Source organism: Tupaia chinensis, unplaced genomic scaffold (genome assembly GCF_000334495.1).
Source record: "Tupaia chinensis unplaced genomic scaffold, TupChi_1.0 Scaffold000469_1, whole genome shotgun sequence".
Lineage (NCBI taxonomy): Eukaryota > Metazoa > Chordata > Mammalia > Scandentia > Tupaiidae > Tupaia > Tupaia belangeri.
Genome location: NW_006159978.1, coordinates 1,108,661 through 1,126,062, shown reverse-complemented (window position 1 = coordinate 1,126,062; position 17,402 = coordinate 1,108,661). Strand labels below are relative to the sequence as shown.

At 50.3% G+C, this 17,402-nt stretch overlaps 1 protein-coding gene across 1 annotated transcript in view; it reads right to left on the bottom strand.

The window, feature by feature from the left end:
* The window catches only part of RIN3 (Ras and Rab interactor 3), a 146,626-nt gene that overhangs the window by 89,168 nt on the left and 40,056 nt on the right, over positions 1 to 17,402 (bottom strand). Inside the window, 1 exon segment of the mRNA XM_027774708.1 lies at positions 11,693 to 11,897. Coding sequence (XP_027630509.1) covers positions 11,693 to 11,897 — 205 coding nt within the window.

Here is a 17,402-nt window from a genome sequence, read left to right as displayed (position 1 = left end):
ATGCTGTGACGATGTACAGTGAATGAATGTAAAATAAATTAAAATAAAATAATAATGATAAAAAAAAGAAACAGGACTCAGGCCAGTGGTCACTACATGTGACATCATCCATCTCTCTGGCCATCCTGCCTGGACTCCCTACTCCACGGGGGACAGAGGTGCAATAAGGGTGGAAATACTCTACCAGGTCTCCAATTCTGAGGAGAATTGGCCCCTTCAGCCTGGCCACAAAACTCTCACATGACACAGCCAAGTCCAAGGATCTTATCTGCTAGCCATGATAAGGTTTTGGCCCTGGAAGGTGGAGAACAGAAGAGGCTGTGGATTCGTGGGGCGGGGCAGGGAGGGAGCTGACAGGCCGGCTAGTGGGGCCCTCAAGACTTCCTTCCCCAATGGCCCTGGGTGAGGGGGGACACGGGCAGATGCCCACTGTGGGTGGTGCCCAGGTTAGCGGTCTGCCTCAGGTGGAATAATAGGGATTGTGCGCTTCCCTCTGGGAGGAGTGACAGCTGACTAGGCACTGAGGCCCTCTGGGGATATCCACAGACAGCACCGCTATCAGTCGCTGTGGAGCAGTGACTCCTGAAGAACATTCTAGATTAAGGGAATTCCCTGGCCTTAAACTGGTAGAGTTCAGTCATAGAGAGATGCAGACTGCTTGTCCCACCTCACTGCCCCTCACCAGCTGTCCATGGTTATACTCTGAGGTGATTTTGCCCCTGACAGTTGCCATAGGTGGGTACCCAGGGCCTAAATGGCTGGATGGGCCACTCAGAGCTCTCTCTTCAACACCCTCAGGGATCTGTGTGCAAATTCTCCTAGCCCCTCCCCCTTACTCTTCTTCCTACCCCCTGAAGCCTGTTGTTCAGAGATGCAGTACAACACTGAATGAGCACTGCTTCTTACTAGCTGTGGGGCCAGGGCAAGTTACTTTTTTGGGGTCTCAGTTTCCTCATCTACTGCAATTTGTATCATGGTTTATCCCCCAAAGTTCATGTTTTAGAATTTGGTCTTAGAGAGCAGCAATTGGATGTTCCCCAGAAATTCATGTGTTAGGCCTCAGGCGATTGTATGGTAAAGGTGGTAAGTGAGAGCTTCATTCCTTCATGGTGTCCCAGGGTGGGGCTTTTGGGTATGACAAAGTCACTAGAGTGGGGCTTCCATGACTAGACTCTGTTGAGTTTATAAATGGAGGGGATGAGACAGAGCAGCAGAGAGAGAGGAGGCCACGTGGATAAAGACCTGGCTCTGCTCTTCTAAAAGTTCTGCCTTCCATCAATTGGATGCCTCTGGACTTTCCAGTCACCAGAACTGTGGGTCCAAATAAAACTCTACTGTCTTAAATTCACCCAGTCTCAGGTATTTCCATTAACAATGTAATGATGGACTAATGTGTCATCTAAACATAATAGTAATACCTATCATTCAGAATCGTGGAGAGAGTTGCCGAGTATGTACTGGGTGGATGGAGACATCATGATGCATTTTGCACAAAAAAACATAGAAAGATAAATCATTACTTTTTTTTTTTTTGGAGAGGTTTTTGCTATAGGGCATGTGTGCTCGCCAGACACAGAGAGAGAGACAGAGAGACAGAAAGTGAGAAATCACCCCCCAAGAGGGGATGGCCATGCTGCAATCCCTTTTCCTCCATTCTCCTCTCGGGATTTTGGGCATGCACGCACATGCGCCTGGCATGAGTGTAAGTCACGGGGTCTGGGACTCAAACTGCAGTCAACTATGTGGGAGTCCAGTGACATATCCATTACATCAACTGCTGGTCCCAAGGCCATGACTTTTCAATGACCCAATATATAAAATGTCTGGCATAGAGTATACACTTAACAAATGAGAATAATAAAAACCATTGATTATATTGATAATTATTATAGACTGCCATGATTTACTGAGCACCACTAAGATTTTAAATGCATAATCTCACTTGATAACTCATAATCTCAAATGATAACTATTAATCAGATTATTATTATGCTTGCAGCTGGACCAAAGAGATCGGAAAAAGGACTCAAAGACCATTGTCTACATGATGGATTAACAATGGCCATGAAATCTTTGTTACTCTTCCCACAAAGAGGTGGAGTCTATTTTTACCTCTTGGTGTACATAAGGTGGCCTTGGGACTGGAAAGACTAAAAGAATGCAGCAGAAGGGACATTGTGGAGTTCTGAACCTAGGCCTCAACAAACACGCTGGCTTCCGTCCTCACACTTTTGGGCTGTGGCTGCCACATGAAGAAGCCCGAGCTAGCCTGTTGGAGTTGTGCGGCCCAGCCGGTAGCCGGCATGCACCACAAGATGTGTAAGTGAGACCATTGCAGGCCATGTAGCTCCAGTCAAGCTGCCAAACGATTGCAGCTGCACAACTTACCCCAGGAGAGACCAGCAGAAAAATTGGTCAGCTGAACCCAGCCCAAACTGTCACCCACAGCATCGTGAACAAATACGGCAACTGTTTTAAGCCACTGACTGTGGGGTCACAGAGGTAGCCAATGATACAATATTGGCTGCATGGACATGAGTCTCAGCTTTTGGGTGTTCTTTTCCACCTCTGTGAGGTGCTGTTGAAGAACACACAGAGCTTAGTAAGGAAATTTGAAAGCCAGCCACATGATCCAGCCCTCACCCTACAGCCAAAGAAACCAAGATCCGGAGATGTAAAAAGACCATCTGATGTCATATCGCTTGTAATTGGCAGAGCCAGGACAAGGATGGAAGACCAGCAGCCTTCAGGCCAGGGGTATGACTGCTACTGCACATAACCCCAACCTGATCAACCCACCAAGTGTTAAATGACCACGTTTCTATGCCAGTGCAAGGCTAGGGTTTAGATACCTGACAACGACTCCCTTCCTGAGGCTTGGGGTATCACACTCACCATACAGTTGAGAAAACGGTGTGGAGTGTGGACTGGTAAAGAGAAGGGGAAGTGGATGGGCACTTAACGAAGTGATCCGGAGCATCAGGCCTTGGGACCCTTTCATAGCAGACTTCGGCCTGCAGGTCTGGAGTCAGACTCCCCATGCTGATCCTTCCCATGGCTGGCCCCTCGGAGCTGTGTGACCTCTCTGGGATGCTCTACAAAGTACTGGGTCATGAGAGTTTCTGCCTGTGACAGACATGAGTTAGCTTCGCAAGAACCAGTCCCCTCTTCCCTTCCTTGCTAATGGACTTCGCTTCTGACACGGGTGACAGTGTGCCCTGACTCAGGAGATGCATCGAGTTTGGTCAAAGCCAAACTTGGCTCTCCTCTTCCCCTTTGCCATCGGCCCTCTTTCTCAGCCTTCTTCACAACTAAGCGTGGCTATTAAGGCACCTGGAAACAAACAAACAAGACATTTGTTCCCTAACAAGAAGACTGAGCCTGGGAGAAGAAAGCCATTTGCCTGTGAGTAGGTGAGGTACCTGGAGCTGCAGCTGCTATTTTGCAACCAGGACGTGACAAACCTGAAGACTAGAAGTCAACACCTTGAAGATGGGGGATAGAAAGGTGGAAAGAACCAGGATCTGAGGCTATCACTGAGCTGCTAACCCAGCCCTGGATGCAGCCTCCAGTCTTCTCGTTAGGTAAACAATGCCATCCTCACCATCGAAGCTACCACTGGTCAGGGTTATTGCTACTCAAAGCTTCACGAATTCCCTCCTGTGCCAGTGCCTCAGAGGATGACTGAAAGAGCGGCACAGGTCACTTCAGTTGGGGGCCTAGGACCGAATAGCCATTTGATACATGGCACTTCCTTTTCTAGTCCCCTCTACCACCCGCTAGCCCTGAGGACAAACGGCACAGAGACCCTGGGATTCCGATCCTTGCCTGTTCATGCTGGTTTCACAGATTAGAAAGGCAAAAGGGTGGGACATGAGGTCCCTGGAACAAGGAGAGACGTCCTGATTAGCAGCTCCAACTTCAGGCCTTAGCCTTGAGTGGGAAGACAAGCTGGGCAGAGCAATAAGGGTCGATGAGGTGACAAGTGCAGGTGCCAGGGCCGCCACTGTTCACTTCCAGGACACTTCCCCACAGCTGCCTGGGCCATTACCGAGCAGTTCTCATTCATGCCTGCCGTGGGTCCCTCCATCGGCTGCTGCTCCTGAAAGTCCCCCAGCACGTGTTGCCATGCCCCGTGTCCTTACTCAACCTCTCTCCTCTCTGGAACAGCCAGGTCTGGTGCCCCGCTGAGTCAGCCTGTTCCTCCTTCCTTCTTTTTTATTTATTCATTTTTTTCTCCTTTTGTCAGTTCCCCCAAAGCACTGGATTAAGAATTCTCAGAGGCCAGCCGCGGTGATCTACATGGGAAGGTTCCAGGTCCACAACCCAAGAGCTCTGTGTACACACTAGGCACACGTATGGGTACCTGTGATCCTGGCTGGCTGGGGCTGGGGCTGTGGTCTGAACACCTTATTGGGGATGCTTCTCTCTCTCGGAAGAAATAAATGAAAAAAAAAATTTTAGCTTCCCCCCCGTAGTGTAGATGTGCTTACCAGAGAGAGAGAGAGGGGAAGTGAGAAATCACTCTCAAGGGGGTATGGCCACACTGCAATCCCTTCTCCATCTTCCTCTCAGGATTTTGGATGTGCATGCACCTGTACCTTGTGTGATTTTCAAGCTGCCGAGTCCAGGACTAGATCCATTGGTGGCCATGTGGGGGTCCAATGCCTTAACCACCATGCCACCTGCTGATACTATGAATAAATATTTTTTTTTAAAAAAAGAACTTTCAGAAAGCAGAAGGGTGTCCTCTTGCAACTGGGCACATTGCTGGGGCCACGCCCAGTGAGGGTGCAGAACAGCACTGGGTAAGGGCCCTGCACTGCCTTCGGGACATGGGCCTTTGCTAGCTCAGACGCAGGCTTGCTCTGTGTCCCTGAGCAAGTCAGTTCTCCACTCTAAGCTGGCGTTTTCCCAGCCAGCGGAGAGGAAAGTGGGCTGAAGGACCCCAGGACTCTTTCATCTAGAAGAGTCTTCCAGTATCAGTGCCCTTGAGAGGCTGTAGGAAGGTTCATTTCATGAGAAATTAATGCAATCCAGGAGGTCCTGTTCAAATAAATACACAAAAATCCAAAGCTAAGTGCATTCTAGCTGGTTTTGTTGTTACTATCCATTTTTGGCCTGGACTATCCAGAGCTGTCTGCTTTTCCACTTTAGCTATTTTAGGACTATTTTCCAGTTGCTTGGGGAAATTTTCCAATCATGCCCATTAGGGCAGGAACAGGAGCAGCTGGTTCTTCTGAGAGGCGCCAGCTGCAGGGCTGAGCTGGTCAGGGCCAGTGGTCTAGTGGCTGAAGCCCATGCCCATGCTGGACACTTGCGGGTGGGTGGGCAAGCCTGCAGCAAAGATCCTCAATCCTGGGCCCTGGCTCTGATGGTAAGTGTGGATGCGTGTGCACGTGTGTGTGCATGTGTGTGTGAAAGTCAAGTCGCAAATCCTCAGAACCACTGGGAACTGAAAATGGGAGACAGGGTTATGTGCCCAAATACCTTTACATGTGGGGAAACTGAGGCCCGCCTTTTTCCTTACTTACAAGGCAATTGTGGCGTGGCACAGGGCCGCATGTGGCAACCCTGGTGGCATACTGGAATTCTCTAGGGAGATGTTAAAATGTGCTGGCAGCTGGAACCAGCAGTTGGCGTAATGGCTATGTCGCTGGACTCCCACATAGTCGATTGTGGTTCGCGTCCTGGACCCGGTGGCTTAAAACTCACGCCGGGCGCGTGTGCGTGCGTGCCCAAGATCCCGAGAGGAGAATGGAGGAGAAGGGATTGTGGCGTGGCCAGCCCCCTAGGGGGTGATTTCTCACTTTCTCTCTCTCTCTCTCTCTCTCTCCCTTTCTCGTGAGCACACGTGCCCTATAGCAAACACCTCTCCAAAAACAAACAAACAAACAAACAAAAAACTCTTAAAAAAAAAAAGTGTGTCAGATTCAAAATGGAGTCATTTGTGCCAACTTGTACTGAACCCTGGCTAAAACCGAGCCAGAGAAGGCTGTGGAAGAGCTGCTTTCTCAGGAATGCACAACCAGTAACAAGGACAGTCCCAGAGACGCCACCAGAACCACACCATGCAAAAAGACCTCTGCAACTTGGCACAGGGCTGGTTCAGGAGAACATGGGCCTGGGGCTGCCCAGCCAACCTTGGGCCAGTGCCACCCTCATCATTAATCCTGGTAGCCAAGAAACACTGTTGGAAAATGGCTGAAGGTCAGCTCCATGGTGCAGTGGTTAATTCTGGGCCTAGGGAGCCAGACCCCATATAGCTGACCAAGATTCAAATCCCAACCGGGCAACTGGAAAAAACGCACAGCACACGTGCCTGAGCCCGGGATCCTGACAGGAGGGAGAAATGGAAGAAAAATGGATTGCAGGCTCCTTTGGAGGGTGCTCTCTTTCTCCTCGCCCCCACTTTCTCTTGTGCATGAGGAAAACAATCTATATAATCTCTTCTCACCTCACCCCTTCCCATTTGTAGTTTCTGCCTTTAAAATCTAAAGATTCTGGATTCAGTGCATGCCCAAAATCCCAGAGGAGAATGGAGGAGAGGGGATTACAGCGGGGCCATCCTCTACCCCCAAAGTGATTTCTCACTTTTTCTCTCCCTCTCTATTTCTGTCTGTCTCTCTAGTGAGCACATCTGCCCCATAGCAAAAATCTCTAAAAACAAACCAACCAAAAACTAAGGATTCTGAGGCCAGCAGATGGCATAGTGGTTAAGGCAATGGACTTCCACATGGTTGACAGCAGTTCAAGTCCTGGACCCGCTGACTTGAAAATCACACTGGGTGCATGTGTATGCATGCCCAAAGTCCTGAGAGAAGAATGGAGAAGGGATTGCAGCATGGCCATTCCCCACTGGGGATGGGGGTGGGGGGCTGGGAGGTGAGAGGAGAGATTTCTCACCTTCCCTTTCACTGTTTCACTCCAGAGAGCACATGTGCCCTATGGCAAAAACCTAAACAACCCCTCCCCCAGCCAAAAAAAAACCTCCAAAAACCTAAGGATTCCGAGACCTTGGTGCACATTTTCAGGGCATCCACCCAAGCTGCTGGATACCCATCCTCAACCCTGGCCTGAATAACTCCTTTTGCTGTTCCATACTTTGTCTCGGTTTACCTTTTTAGATTGACAACTTCCAATGACCAAAGTTGAAAACAACTAGAACAACAAAATAATGTACAGTTGGGACCAGCAGTTAGCATAATGGCTATGTCGCTGGACTCCCACGTAGTCAACTGCGGTTCGTGTCCCAGACCCGGTGGCTTAAAACTCACGCCGGGTGCGTGTGCGTGCGTGCCCAAGATCCCGAGAGGAGAATGGAGGAGAAGGGATTGCGGCGTGACCACCCCCCCTGGGGGGTGATTTCTCGCTTTCTGTCTCTCTGTCTCTCTGGCAAGCGCACACGCCCTATAGCAAAAACCTCTCCCAAAAAATAAAAAATAAAAAAATAATGTATAGTAGTATTGCATTATAACCCAAAGCTATAAAATAAGTATCCACGACTCCGTATGGACACAAGCGAGCAAATGAATGGGTAGATGGAGGAGAACAGACAGATCTGGGCAGAAGAATTCCAAATCATTTACACAGATGGCCAGTGAGGTGGAGCACAACTGCTCGAGGCAGGTCTGAGCACAGTGACCTCCTTCTGAAAAGGACAGCATGGAAAGTGAAGGGAAGGGGGACCTGACAGTGCAGAAATGTGACAAACACGACACTGGCTAGGTGATCAGTGTCAACACCACCAGGAACAAAGCCACTTGAAATTATTGTATGTTAATGGACTTCCTCCTCAAACCCACAACCCCAGTCTAACCACCAGACAAATCCCAATTGCAGGACAGTCTACAAAAGACCTGACCTCTCAAGATCCTCAAGAACAAAAGAAGTCCAAGAAAAAGTCAGAGCCAAGAGGAGCCTAAGGAGACGTGTACAATGTGTTGGGGCCAGCTGGTCACATGGTGGCTGAGGTGCTGGATTCCCACGTGGCTGCCTGCAGTTCACAGTCCCAGATCTGGCAGCCCCAAAATCACAACAAATAAATAGATAGATAAATTTTAAAAATAAAAAGAAAAGAAATGGAACATGTTATAATCTAGGCAGATTCCTGGAACAGAAAAAGGTCTCTAGAGAAAAGTTAGGTTGTTCTGAATACAGTAGAGGTTCTAGTAAAGCTCCGGCATCAAGTTGGCTCATCAACTGTAGCAAATGTATCCTCCCAGCATTGGATGTTAACAATGGAGAAACAGAGCTAACATTGCAACCGTCAATCTAAAATTGTTCTAAAATTCAAAATAAAAAACAGTTTGAGAGCAGAAAAAATAAGAGTGGCTTTTTCAGAGTCTGTGTCTGGATACACACAAATCCAAAAATGGGCCCAAATGTTCCCAGCATCTTATCAGAGAAGCAGGCTGAGGGAGGAGAGATGCACCGTAGAGGAGGGGTGGGATGCGGTCAAGGTCGTGTAGATATTTGGGACTCAGGGGCTGGGTCCTCAGCATCCAGCACTCTGGCCCTGGTCAGTATAAAGCCGTCTCTCGGTGGTGCTGGGAAGGGTGGGCCCTGGTGGTCTCCGAGGCCCTTTTAAGCCCTATAGCTGGGATCACCTGTGGTGCCTATATCTTCAAAAACAATGAAGTCACTGCACCAATGGGATTTCAGAGGAGTCTGTGTGAGCAATACCCTGCAGACTCTGCTCTTACAAGCTGTGTGATCTCAGGCAAGTGAATGAACCTCTCTGTGCCTCCGTTTCAGCCTCTGGAAATGAGGCTCCTAATAACACCTACCAGACAGAAGTCTGAGGATCGAATGAGACCATGAGAATACCACCTCTAGGTAAAACTTGTGCCCGAGCATGAGCTCAGGGCTTTGCTTCTGCTGGAAGAGAGGCACGGGTGCAGGCAGAGGGCAGGTCTCCCACAGGTCCATCGGCAGGATGGCTGACTGCCCCACCCCGCATCTCCAAAGAGGTGGTGGGTGGGTGATGAGGAGACAGTCTCCTCACTGCAGTCACCTGAGGCCTCAACTATTTGCTATATTTTTAGAATTATTATTTTTATTTATTACTTATTATTTTATTTATTTATTTATTTATTATTTGACCAGAGAGAGAATGAGAGGGAGAGAAAGTGAGAAAGCAAGTTGCCAGGTCTGGGACTCGAACTGCAGTCAACCATGTGGGAGTCCAGCACCTTAATCACCTCACCACTTGCTGGCCCCTGTTTTCAATGGTCAGGCCCTTGGTTGCAGAAGAGCTCTTGGGGTTTATTTTAAACACTCTGGAGAGGACAGTACTTTTTGACAAAGTGGCCATGACTTATGCCAGGCCTACTGGCCTTGGAGACCCACTTGTCTCCTGGGAAGACCTTCATGGTCTGGCCCATCCCACTGCCACATGCTCTGGCCTCTGCTGGGCTAGTGAAGTCTGCCCCTCAATACTCTGGCTCCCTGGCCTCCCAGCAAGGGTGGAATGGACTTTCCCTCAGAACTGACCGGGGTCCTGCAGCCTCAGAAAGCTGGAACGCCTGCTGCCAGCCCTGGTTCTATTTTTATGTTTCATCTCCTGAAGCCCTTGGTACTTCGAAACAGAAAATCTCTGGGCAGGGAAGAGTAAACGAGGGCATTACAGTCTCCCTGCCCCCTCCCCGCCACCCCCCTGCCTGCTCTTTGCTCCAGATGAGAGGCAGTTCTGACTGCAGAGGGGGTAAACGGGTTAATTCGCTAATTCACATGAAGGAACTGGAAGGGCTCCCGGAACACAGTAAGTGCTCGGAGAACACCCAGACTCCAGGCCGGCCCTGGGCACTGAAGTGAGGCTGGGCTGGCCCAGGATACCTGGGCTGGGTGGGGCACCTCTGGGCTGTCAGGTCTCCATAGTCCCTACTCCCAGGTGACAGGGGACTCAGCGGCAGGGGAGATGGGCCTTGGCTGGAGCCCCATAAGTCCCAGTGACTTGTGCTTTCAAGGTCCACCTGCTGCCCTGGTCGAGGCAGCCGGGTCCACTGACCTGCTGAGCCTGTGTATTTCTCACCGCGGCACCTCTTCCCGGCACCATGCCACACGGGAGGATAGCAAAAGTCCCCAACAGGTGGGAGGCCCGATTCCATCTGTATCACATAAAGCACAGGAGTACCCACACCACCTGGGTTCAAATCCCAGCTCCTCCATACACTTATGCCCCCTGGGGAGATCGCTCAAACCCTTTATGTTGTAGTTATCCATCTGGGAAATGAACACAACAGCAATTCCAACCACAAAGGGTCCCCGGGGGGCGGGGGGGAACTAACTAACTGCGCGAAGGCCCTGGAAGGGCGCCGGGATCACAGTGAGAGCTCGGGAACACGGGCTGCGGTGGACGTGTGAACCCACGTGGACGGTGAGCAGAAGCGAACATCACAGCCTTCAACCAAACAGCTTCTGGAAGCAGACTGGCAGTTACCAGGAGCTGGGGGTGGGTGGGGAGTAACCGTGATGAACATGTTTCCGTACTAGATAAAGGGGCCGTGCGACAGCTCCGCGAGTGCCTCGGGGCCCTCAGCTGCATGCTACAACGGCCAGTCAGACGTACCGTGAATCCCACCTGATCAAGAAAAGACTTCGGGGGGTGAGGGTAAAGCAGGTAGAAAAGAACTTTGTGACAACTGTGTTACATATTTTTTGCTTTGTTCACTTCTGTCCAGCATTTTTTAAAAAAGAATGAACACTATAATAATAAGGATATCACTTTTATAGTTAAACGGCTTGAATGTTTTTGAAGAAGGAAGTGGAATCTAAGAGAAAGTGTGGGGGGATGAGCTCTCACTCGTATTTCATCATCTGCCCATCTTCCTGTGTAATAGCAACACCGCCCCTGGGAGGGGTACTAATGCCCCGTTTCAGCGACATACGTGAGGCCCAGCACATGTAAGCTACTTGCCCACCTCGCAGAGCCTGACTCCGAAACATCTGTGGAGGGCTTCATGCAATCAGTCCTGCCTCGCGGTGCCCACACTAGCCACCCATTCCCTGCTCTCCGCGGGGATCACCTGCACAAGTCAATCTCCTACCCTGCTCCCAAGTGCTGGGAAAACCCTGTGGTCAAAAAGCTGATCAATGTAGGGAACCAGCAGTTAGCGTAATGGCTATGTCGCTGGACTCCCACGTAGTCGACCGCGGTTCACGTCCCGGATCCGGTGGCTTAAAACTCACGCCGGGCGCATGTGCGTGTGTGCCCAAGATCCCGAGAGGAGAATGGAGGAGAAGGGATGGCGGCGTGACCATCCCCCCTGGGGGGTGATTTCTCGCTTTCTGTCTCTATGTCTCTCTCTGTCTGGCGAGCGCACGCGCCCTACAGTGAAAATCTCTCCAAAAAAAAAAAAAAAAGCTGATCAATGTAGGGGTCAGCAGGTGGTGTGGTGATTAAGGGCACAGGACTCCCATATGGCTGACTGTAGTTCAAGTCCCGGATCTGGCAGCTCACCTTCTCGCTCCTCCCCACCCCCAGCCCCCACACATTCTGTCCCTCTCTGGTCAAATTAAAATAAATAAATAAAGGTAAATAAAATAATTCTTAACAACAAAACTGATCAATGTAAAGGGATGGTAACTGGGAGCTGCCCAGGTGTCATCTGCACCCAGGACCAGCCCAGTCATCTGGGCACATGCACAGCTATGTCTACCCGCCAGAGCGAGGTGGAGGACTCGCACTCACCCCGGCCAGCTCCCGGTGCAGGATCCTGGCTGCCTCTGCCTGGCCCAGACCCAGCTGCAACCACACCGGGCACGTCTTGACGAGCTTCTCTAAGACGCTGATGCCCTGGCGAGGACGGCAGTTCTTCAGGGGGGCTGGTGGACATGGCACCTTGCCGTCTGCCTCCTCTTCTTCTCCATCTCCTTGGCCGACATCTGGAGTAGGACTGAAAAACAGAATCGAAAGATCAGACCCATCGGCAGCCAGCCCAGAGTGTTACAACAGATGGGATTAAATTCAACCAAGTTTACTTATTTTCCATCTGTGCAGCCGGTGGTACTTCGGGGAATTAAAAATGAACAAGCCATGCCCTTTACCTTAAGGGGCTTAGGAAAGTCGGAGAGACATACACAGGACGGCCTGTGGAACAAGGGCGCAAATACAGCAGGAGTGCTGCGGAACGTGAGCAGCTCATTTCTACCCCGGGGGCTCAGGAACTCACGGCTGGCAATTAAACAGTGCCCTGAAGAGGACTCTAAAACCTTTAAACGAGGAGTAACTTACAAACACTGAAGTTCTCACTAGGACACAAATCTTTAGTGTACAGGGAGCCAGTTTTATGTCTACCCCCATGTTACTACCACCAGATCCAGGGGAAGGTGTGTGCTGTTCAATGCCATGAGCTACAAATGGTTGTTGAGCTAAGTGGCTTGTCTGGAGCCAGCCAGAGGCATGGTAGTTGAGGCAGCTGGATCCCAAGTGGCCGACTGTATGGTTCGAGTCCCAGAACTAGTGGCTTGAAAAACACAACAGGTGTGCATGCATGCGTGCCCACGATCTTGAGAGAAGAGTGAAAGAGAAGGGCCTGCGGTGTGGCCCTCCCCTCCGCACCCCTTCTCACTTCGGCAACTGCACATGTCCTATAGCAAAAACAAAACAAAATAAAACAAAACAAAAATACAACAACAAAAAAACTTGTCTAAATGGAGATAAGCTGTAAGGGTAAAAGACGCATAGCACTTCAAAGACTTCACATGGAAAAATATGCATGAAGGGGCTGGCCCTGTAGTCTAGTAGTTAAGAGAGCCAGATCCCTGGGACCAGCAGATGGTGGAATGGTTTCATCACTGGACTTCCACGTAGCTGACCATGGTTCAAGTACTGGATCGGTGGCTTAAAACTCACACTGGGCACATGTGCATGTATGCGTGCCCGTCTCTCCAGCAAGTGCACACGCCCTATAGCAAAAATCTGTTAAAAAAAAGGTAAGAGAGAGCTAGATCCCACAAGGCTAACCATGCATTTCGGATCCGGATCCTGGCCCCAGGGGTTGGAAAACACACTGAGTGCATTTGTGTGCACACCCCAAATCGGGACAAGGTGCAGAAATGGGAGAGAAGGGACAGCAGCGTGACGTGCCCCCTTGCGTGGAGCTTTCTCCTTTTCCTTCTCTAGTGAGCAGACACACCCTCTGATAGTAAAAAAAGAAAAGAAAAGTAATGAATGTAAAATAGCTCATTAATAATATTTTATATTGATTACATGTTGAAATACATTTTTAGATATGCTTGGTTAAATAAAACATCACTAAAACGAATTTCACCTATTTCTTTTTTCTTTTTTGGAGAGGTTTTTGCTATAGGGAGCGTGCGCTTGCCAGAAAGACAGAGAGATAAAAGAGAGAAATCACCCCTCCCCCCCGAGGGAAGATGGCCACACCGCAACCCCTTCTCCTCCATTCTCCTCTCGGGATCTTGGGCACGCACGCACACACACCAGGTGTGAGTTTAAGCCACCGAGTCTGGGACTCAAACCGCGGTCAGCTGCATGGGAGTTCAGCAGCATAGCCATTACGCTAACTGCTGGTCCCCTCACCTATTTCTTTTTACTGTTTTCATATGTGACTAGAAAATTTAAAATGACCTGTATGGCTTGCATTTTATGGGGGGAAAGACCACAAAAAGATCATGGAAATGCATATTATGAAAAACTATGCATGGAATTTCAATATCTTTTGCACCAAATGAATATGTACTTTAATTCTATGTTCCACCAACTTTTCCCAAGTTTATAATCATTCTTGCTTGGCCTGGGCCTCCTCCAGGGGCCAATTAGGACTCTTGGAGCACTTGGCTCTCCTCTCCTCTCTCCAACTAAGGCTTAGACCTTGGTCAAGGCCTTTCCCTCTCAAGGTCTTGGTTTTCATCATTTGTACAATGGGAACTGGGGAGGCTGGGTGACGTTTCCTCCACTTTCTAGACGGTACCAAGTCAGTCCTGGGCTCATCCCTGTTTTTCCTACAGAATCAAAGTTGGGATCAAACAAAAGCTCTGGGAGAAGCAGGGAGCTGCCTCTCACCCACTCTACAAGTACCATGAATATTTTCTGAGCCCTGCAAGTACCAGATGTCTTGGGCACAAGTCAGAGCAGTGAACAGACAGTAAGACAAGAAAACAAAAGCCCCCGACCTTCAGGCATTTACATCCTAGGAGACCAAGCAAGCAACAGGCAAGGCCCATGGAGCAGTGAGTAGGTGGTAACAGCGTCGAAGTGGAAGGAGAAAGGGGTGGGTGCTGATAGCCAGGGATGCCCACATTAAAACACCTGAAGTACAGGACTAGCAGAGGGTGTAATGGTTATGCCACTGGACTCCCACATAGCCAACTGAGGTTCGAGTCCGGGACCCAGTGACTTCAAACTCAAGCTGGGTGCCAAGAGGAGAGTGGGAGAGAAGAGACTGGCATGGCCATCCCCCCTCGGGAGATGATTTCTCTCTTGCTGTCTCTCTGTCTCACACGTGCCACATAGCAACAAAAAACTCTCTTAAAAAACAAAAACAAAAACAAAACCTGGCGTAAACACCTGGATGCAGGTACTATGGAAAAGAGATCTAGGCAGGAAGAAGAGCCAACTCCAAAGCCTAGATTTCCTACTCCCAGGGGAACTGCAAGGAGGAGGTACACGGTGACAAGGGTGTGAGTGGGTGGCGATAAGGTCAGAGCAGGGCAGGCTGAGGGTCCACTGGAGGTTGGCTGTAAGTCAAATTGCCTTGGTGCTGAGGGAATGACTGGGCATCTGGGTAGTGTCTGGACAAGCCCTCGGGCTGCCTTGGCAAGAAGAAATGGGCCCTTAGGCCCTGGTGGGGTCTGGGTGGCCTTGGCCCAGAGACCAAGGGCTCCCTGCCTCGCAGTCCCACCTGCATCCTGAGACACAAGGTGCTGAACTCGAGGTGACCGAGTGGAAACTGCTCCAGGCTCCTGCGTCACAGGGCTATGCCTGCTCCCTCTCTCATGCCATGTCCCTCCCCTGCTCTACAACCGTCTATAGATCCTACTGCCTGCTGAGTCCAGTTCCTTTGGAGCCTCTGCCCTGCTCTCTGTCACCCCAGCGGGACCTGCACTTCCCCACCCAGAGCTTATGCCCAAACTGCTCCATTCACCTACAGTTCCTTCAGGGTTCCCATTTTTCCTCCTCGAGACTCTCCAGCTGGTAGGTGAAAGCACTGGACCAGACGCAGGAAGCAAAAGCCATACAAAGGAAGCACAGACACATCAGACTGCATCAGAATGGAAAAGTTCAGCCCACCAGGCTGGGAGAAAACGTTTGCAAAACATACTTCTAACAGAGAGGAAGCAAATTAATTTTTTTTTAAATGAGCAAGAAGATTGGAACAGATACTCAAAGAAGAAGACCTAAAAAATGGCTGATAGATTGATAAAAGCTGCTCAAAACCATTAGTCCCCAGGGACATGCAGACCAAAACCACAATGTGATAGCGTGGCACAACCACCAGAGTGACTAAAACGAAAACGCCTGCTGTCACATGCCGGCGAGGGTGGGAGTCATCACAACACTCGTGTGTGTGTGTGACGAGAAAGCAAACGGGAACACCCACTTGGGAAAGACAGACGGCAGCTTTCTGTGGCCCTAAACAGACCGTTGCGCTCCCAGGTATAGACCCAGGAGAAATGAAAGTGTGTGTCCACAGAAAATTGCGTGCCTGAGTGGTTGTAGCAACTTCATTCCCAATAGCTCAGTAGCACCTGGTCCAGATGTCCATGCAGGGAAAGGTGGACAGACAGATCATGGGAACGCCGCACGACGGAATAGTAGCCAGCAATCCAAAAGAACTACTCCTACCACCATGGGGACGAATCTCGAGAACACCATGCTGATGGAAGGAGCCAGAAACAGAAAAGTGCAGCCCGTACAAAGCCATTTACAGCTATTTCAAACGGCACCCTGAGACATGCGTATTTCCTTGACTGTATGTAAATTGTCCACAACAGCAATAATAACACCGTAACTAAGTGCTGAACTGTAGTTAATGATATGCATGCTAACAGATGCAGGGGGTCGGCAACTATCTTTGAAAGGCATAAAAAGTAGGGTGCCTTTGTGGACAAAGCAAATACACCTAGGGTAAGTGGTGGCTATTAAGGGGGTTTGCTGCCAAATTCTTTCAACTTTCCTGTATGTTTACAATTTTCTATGGTAAGTTGTTGAGGATAAAGTTCTCTGTGTGCTTTAAGGCCTGTTCAGAGGAAGCCTGTCTGCTGGACTAGAAGCCTGAGTCTGAACCTGGGCTGTGTGGCTTCAGGCCGGTTATTTTACCTATCTAGACCTCCGTGTAACCAACGATCTCTATATAAAAAAGAAATCACCATCTTTCCTTAACGGGTTACTGTGAAAAATTGAGGAGACTCCTGTTAAGTACTGGGCTCCATGCCTGGCACATAATTTAGAAAATGTTAGCTATTGTTTTTCTCTCCCTCCGACCCTCTAGCTGGAATTCTTCTCTTCTTCCTGCTGCAAGTCTCCTACTCCTAGCCTTGAGTTTAGGAGTTAGCACATTCGATCGGGGTGACGGGGACACAGGTCCAGGTGCTCCTTGTCCTGCATCCAGTGTAACATCTGGCCCCCAGTGGCACCTCCCGTTCAAGTGCCTGGGGACCATGTGGCTTGACATGGATACAGACGCGGTTGCCAAGAAAACTCGAGTTGCGGGCAGAGAAGCAGATCTCAGGGAGGACCCCTTTCACACCCTGTAAAAGACAAATCAGACCCAGAGCCATCCCGACGCCTCGCGGTGCTGAGTGCTGAACAGGCTGGCCTCGGCTGCTCAGACCCAGCAGTGGAGAGGCCAACGGCTCCTCACATGACGCTTTCCAGGAACTGCCCAGCCCTCACAGAGTTCTCTCTTTTCAGGCAGGCCCACACAGACGCTTCAAGCAGGCCTGCTACGGGGCCTGCTCAGGGCTGCCTTGGTGGTGGGTGGGCGGACGCAAGACCTCAAGAGCAAGGTTAAGAGGTCACAGGCTGCAGCCCCCTCTCCCCCGCCTTGGAGCAAGGCCCAGACTTCTGGGTAGGAACAGTTGAGGCTTGGGGGAGGCTTGGACCTTGCACTGGGCTGCAGAGTGACAGAGCCCTCGAGGGACACAGTGACGTGGTGCCTGCTCCAACTGGGCCAGGGAGACAAAGGGTAATGGAGCCAGGACGCTGCCTCAAGTCATCTGAGCCCTCTGGGGGCCCACTTCCAACTGCAGTGTCATCCATGCCCAAGATGCAGTGGCAAAGGCAGATGGACCCAGCGCTGGCAACATGCCAGCTTCTTTTGGCTGCTGTGACTCAACCAGCCTGCCACATTGGCTCCAACTGCCAGGACCATCCCTGAGCCTGCATGGCATTGGATCTGTCATCTGTTGGCAGAGCCAGAGGCTCCAGCACCCAC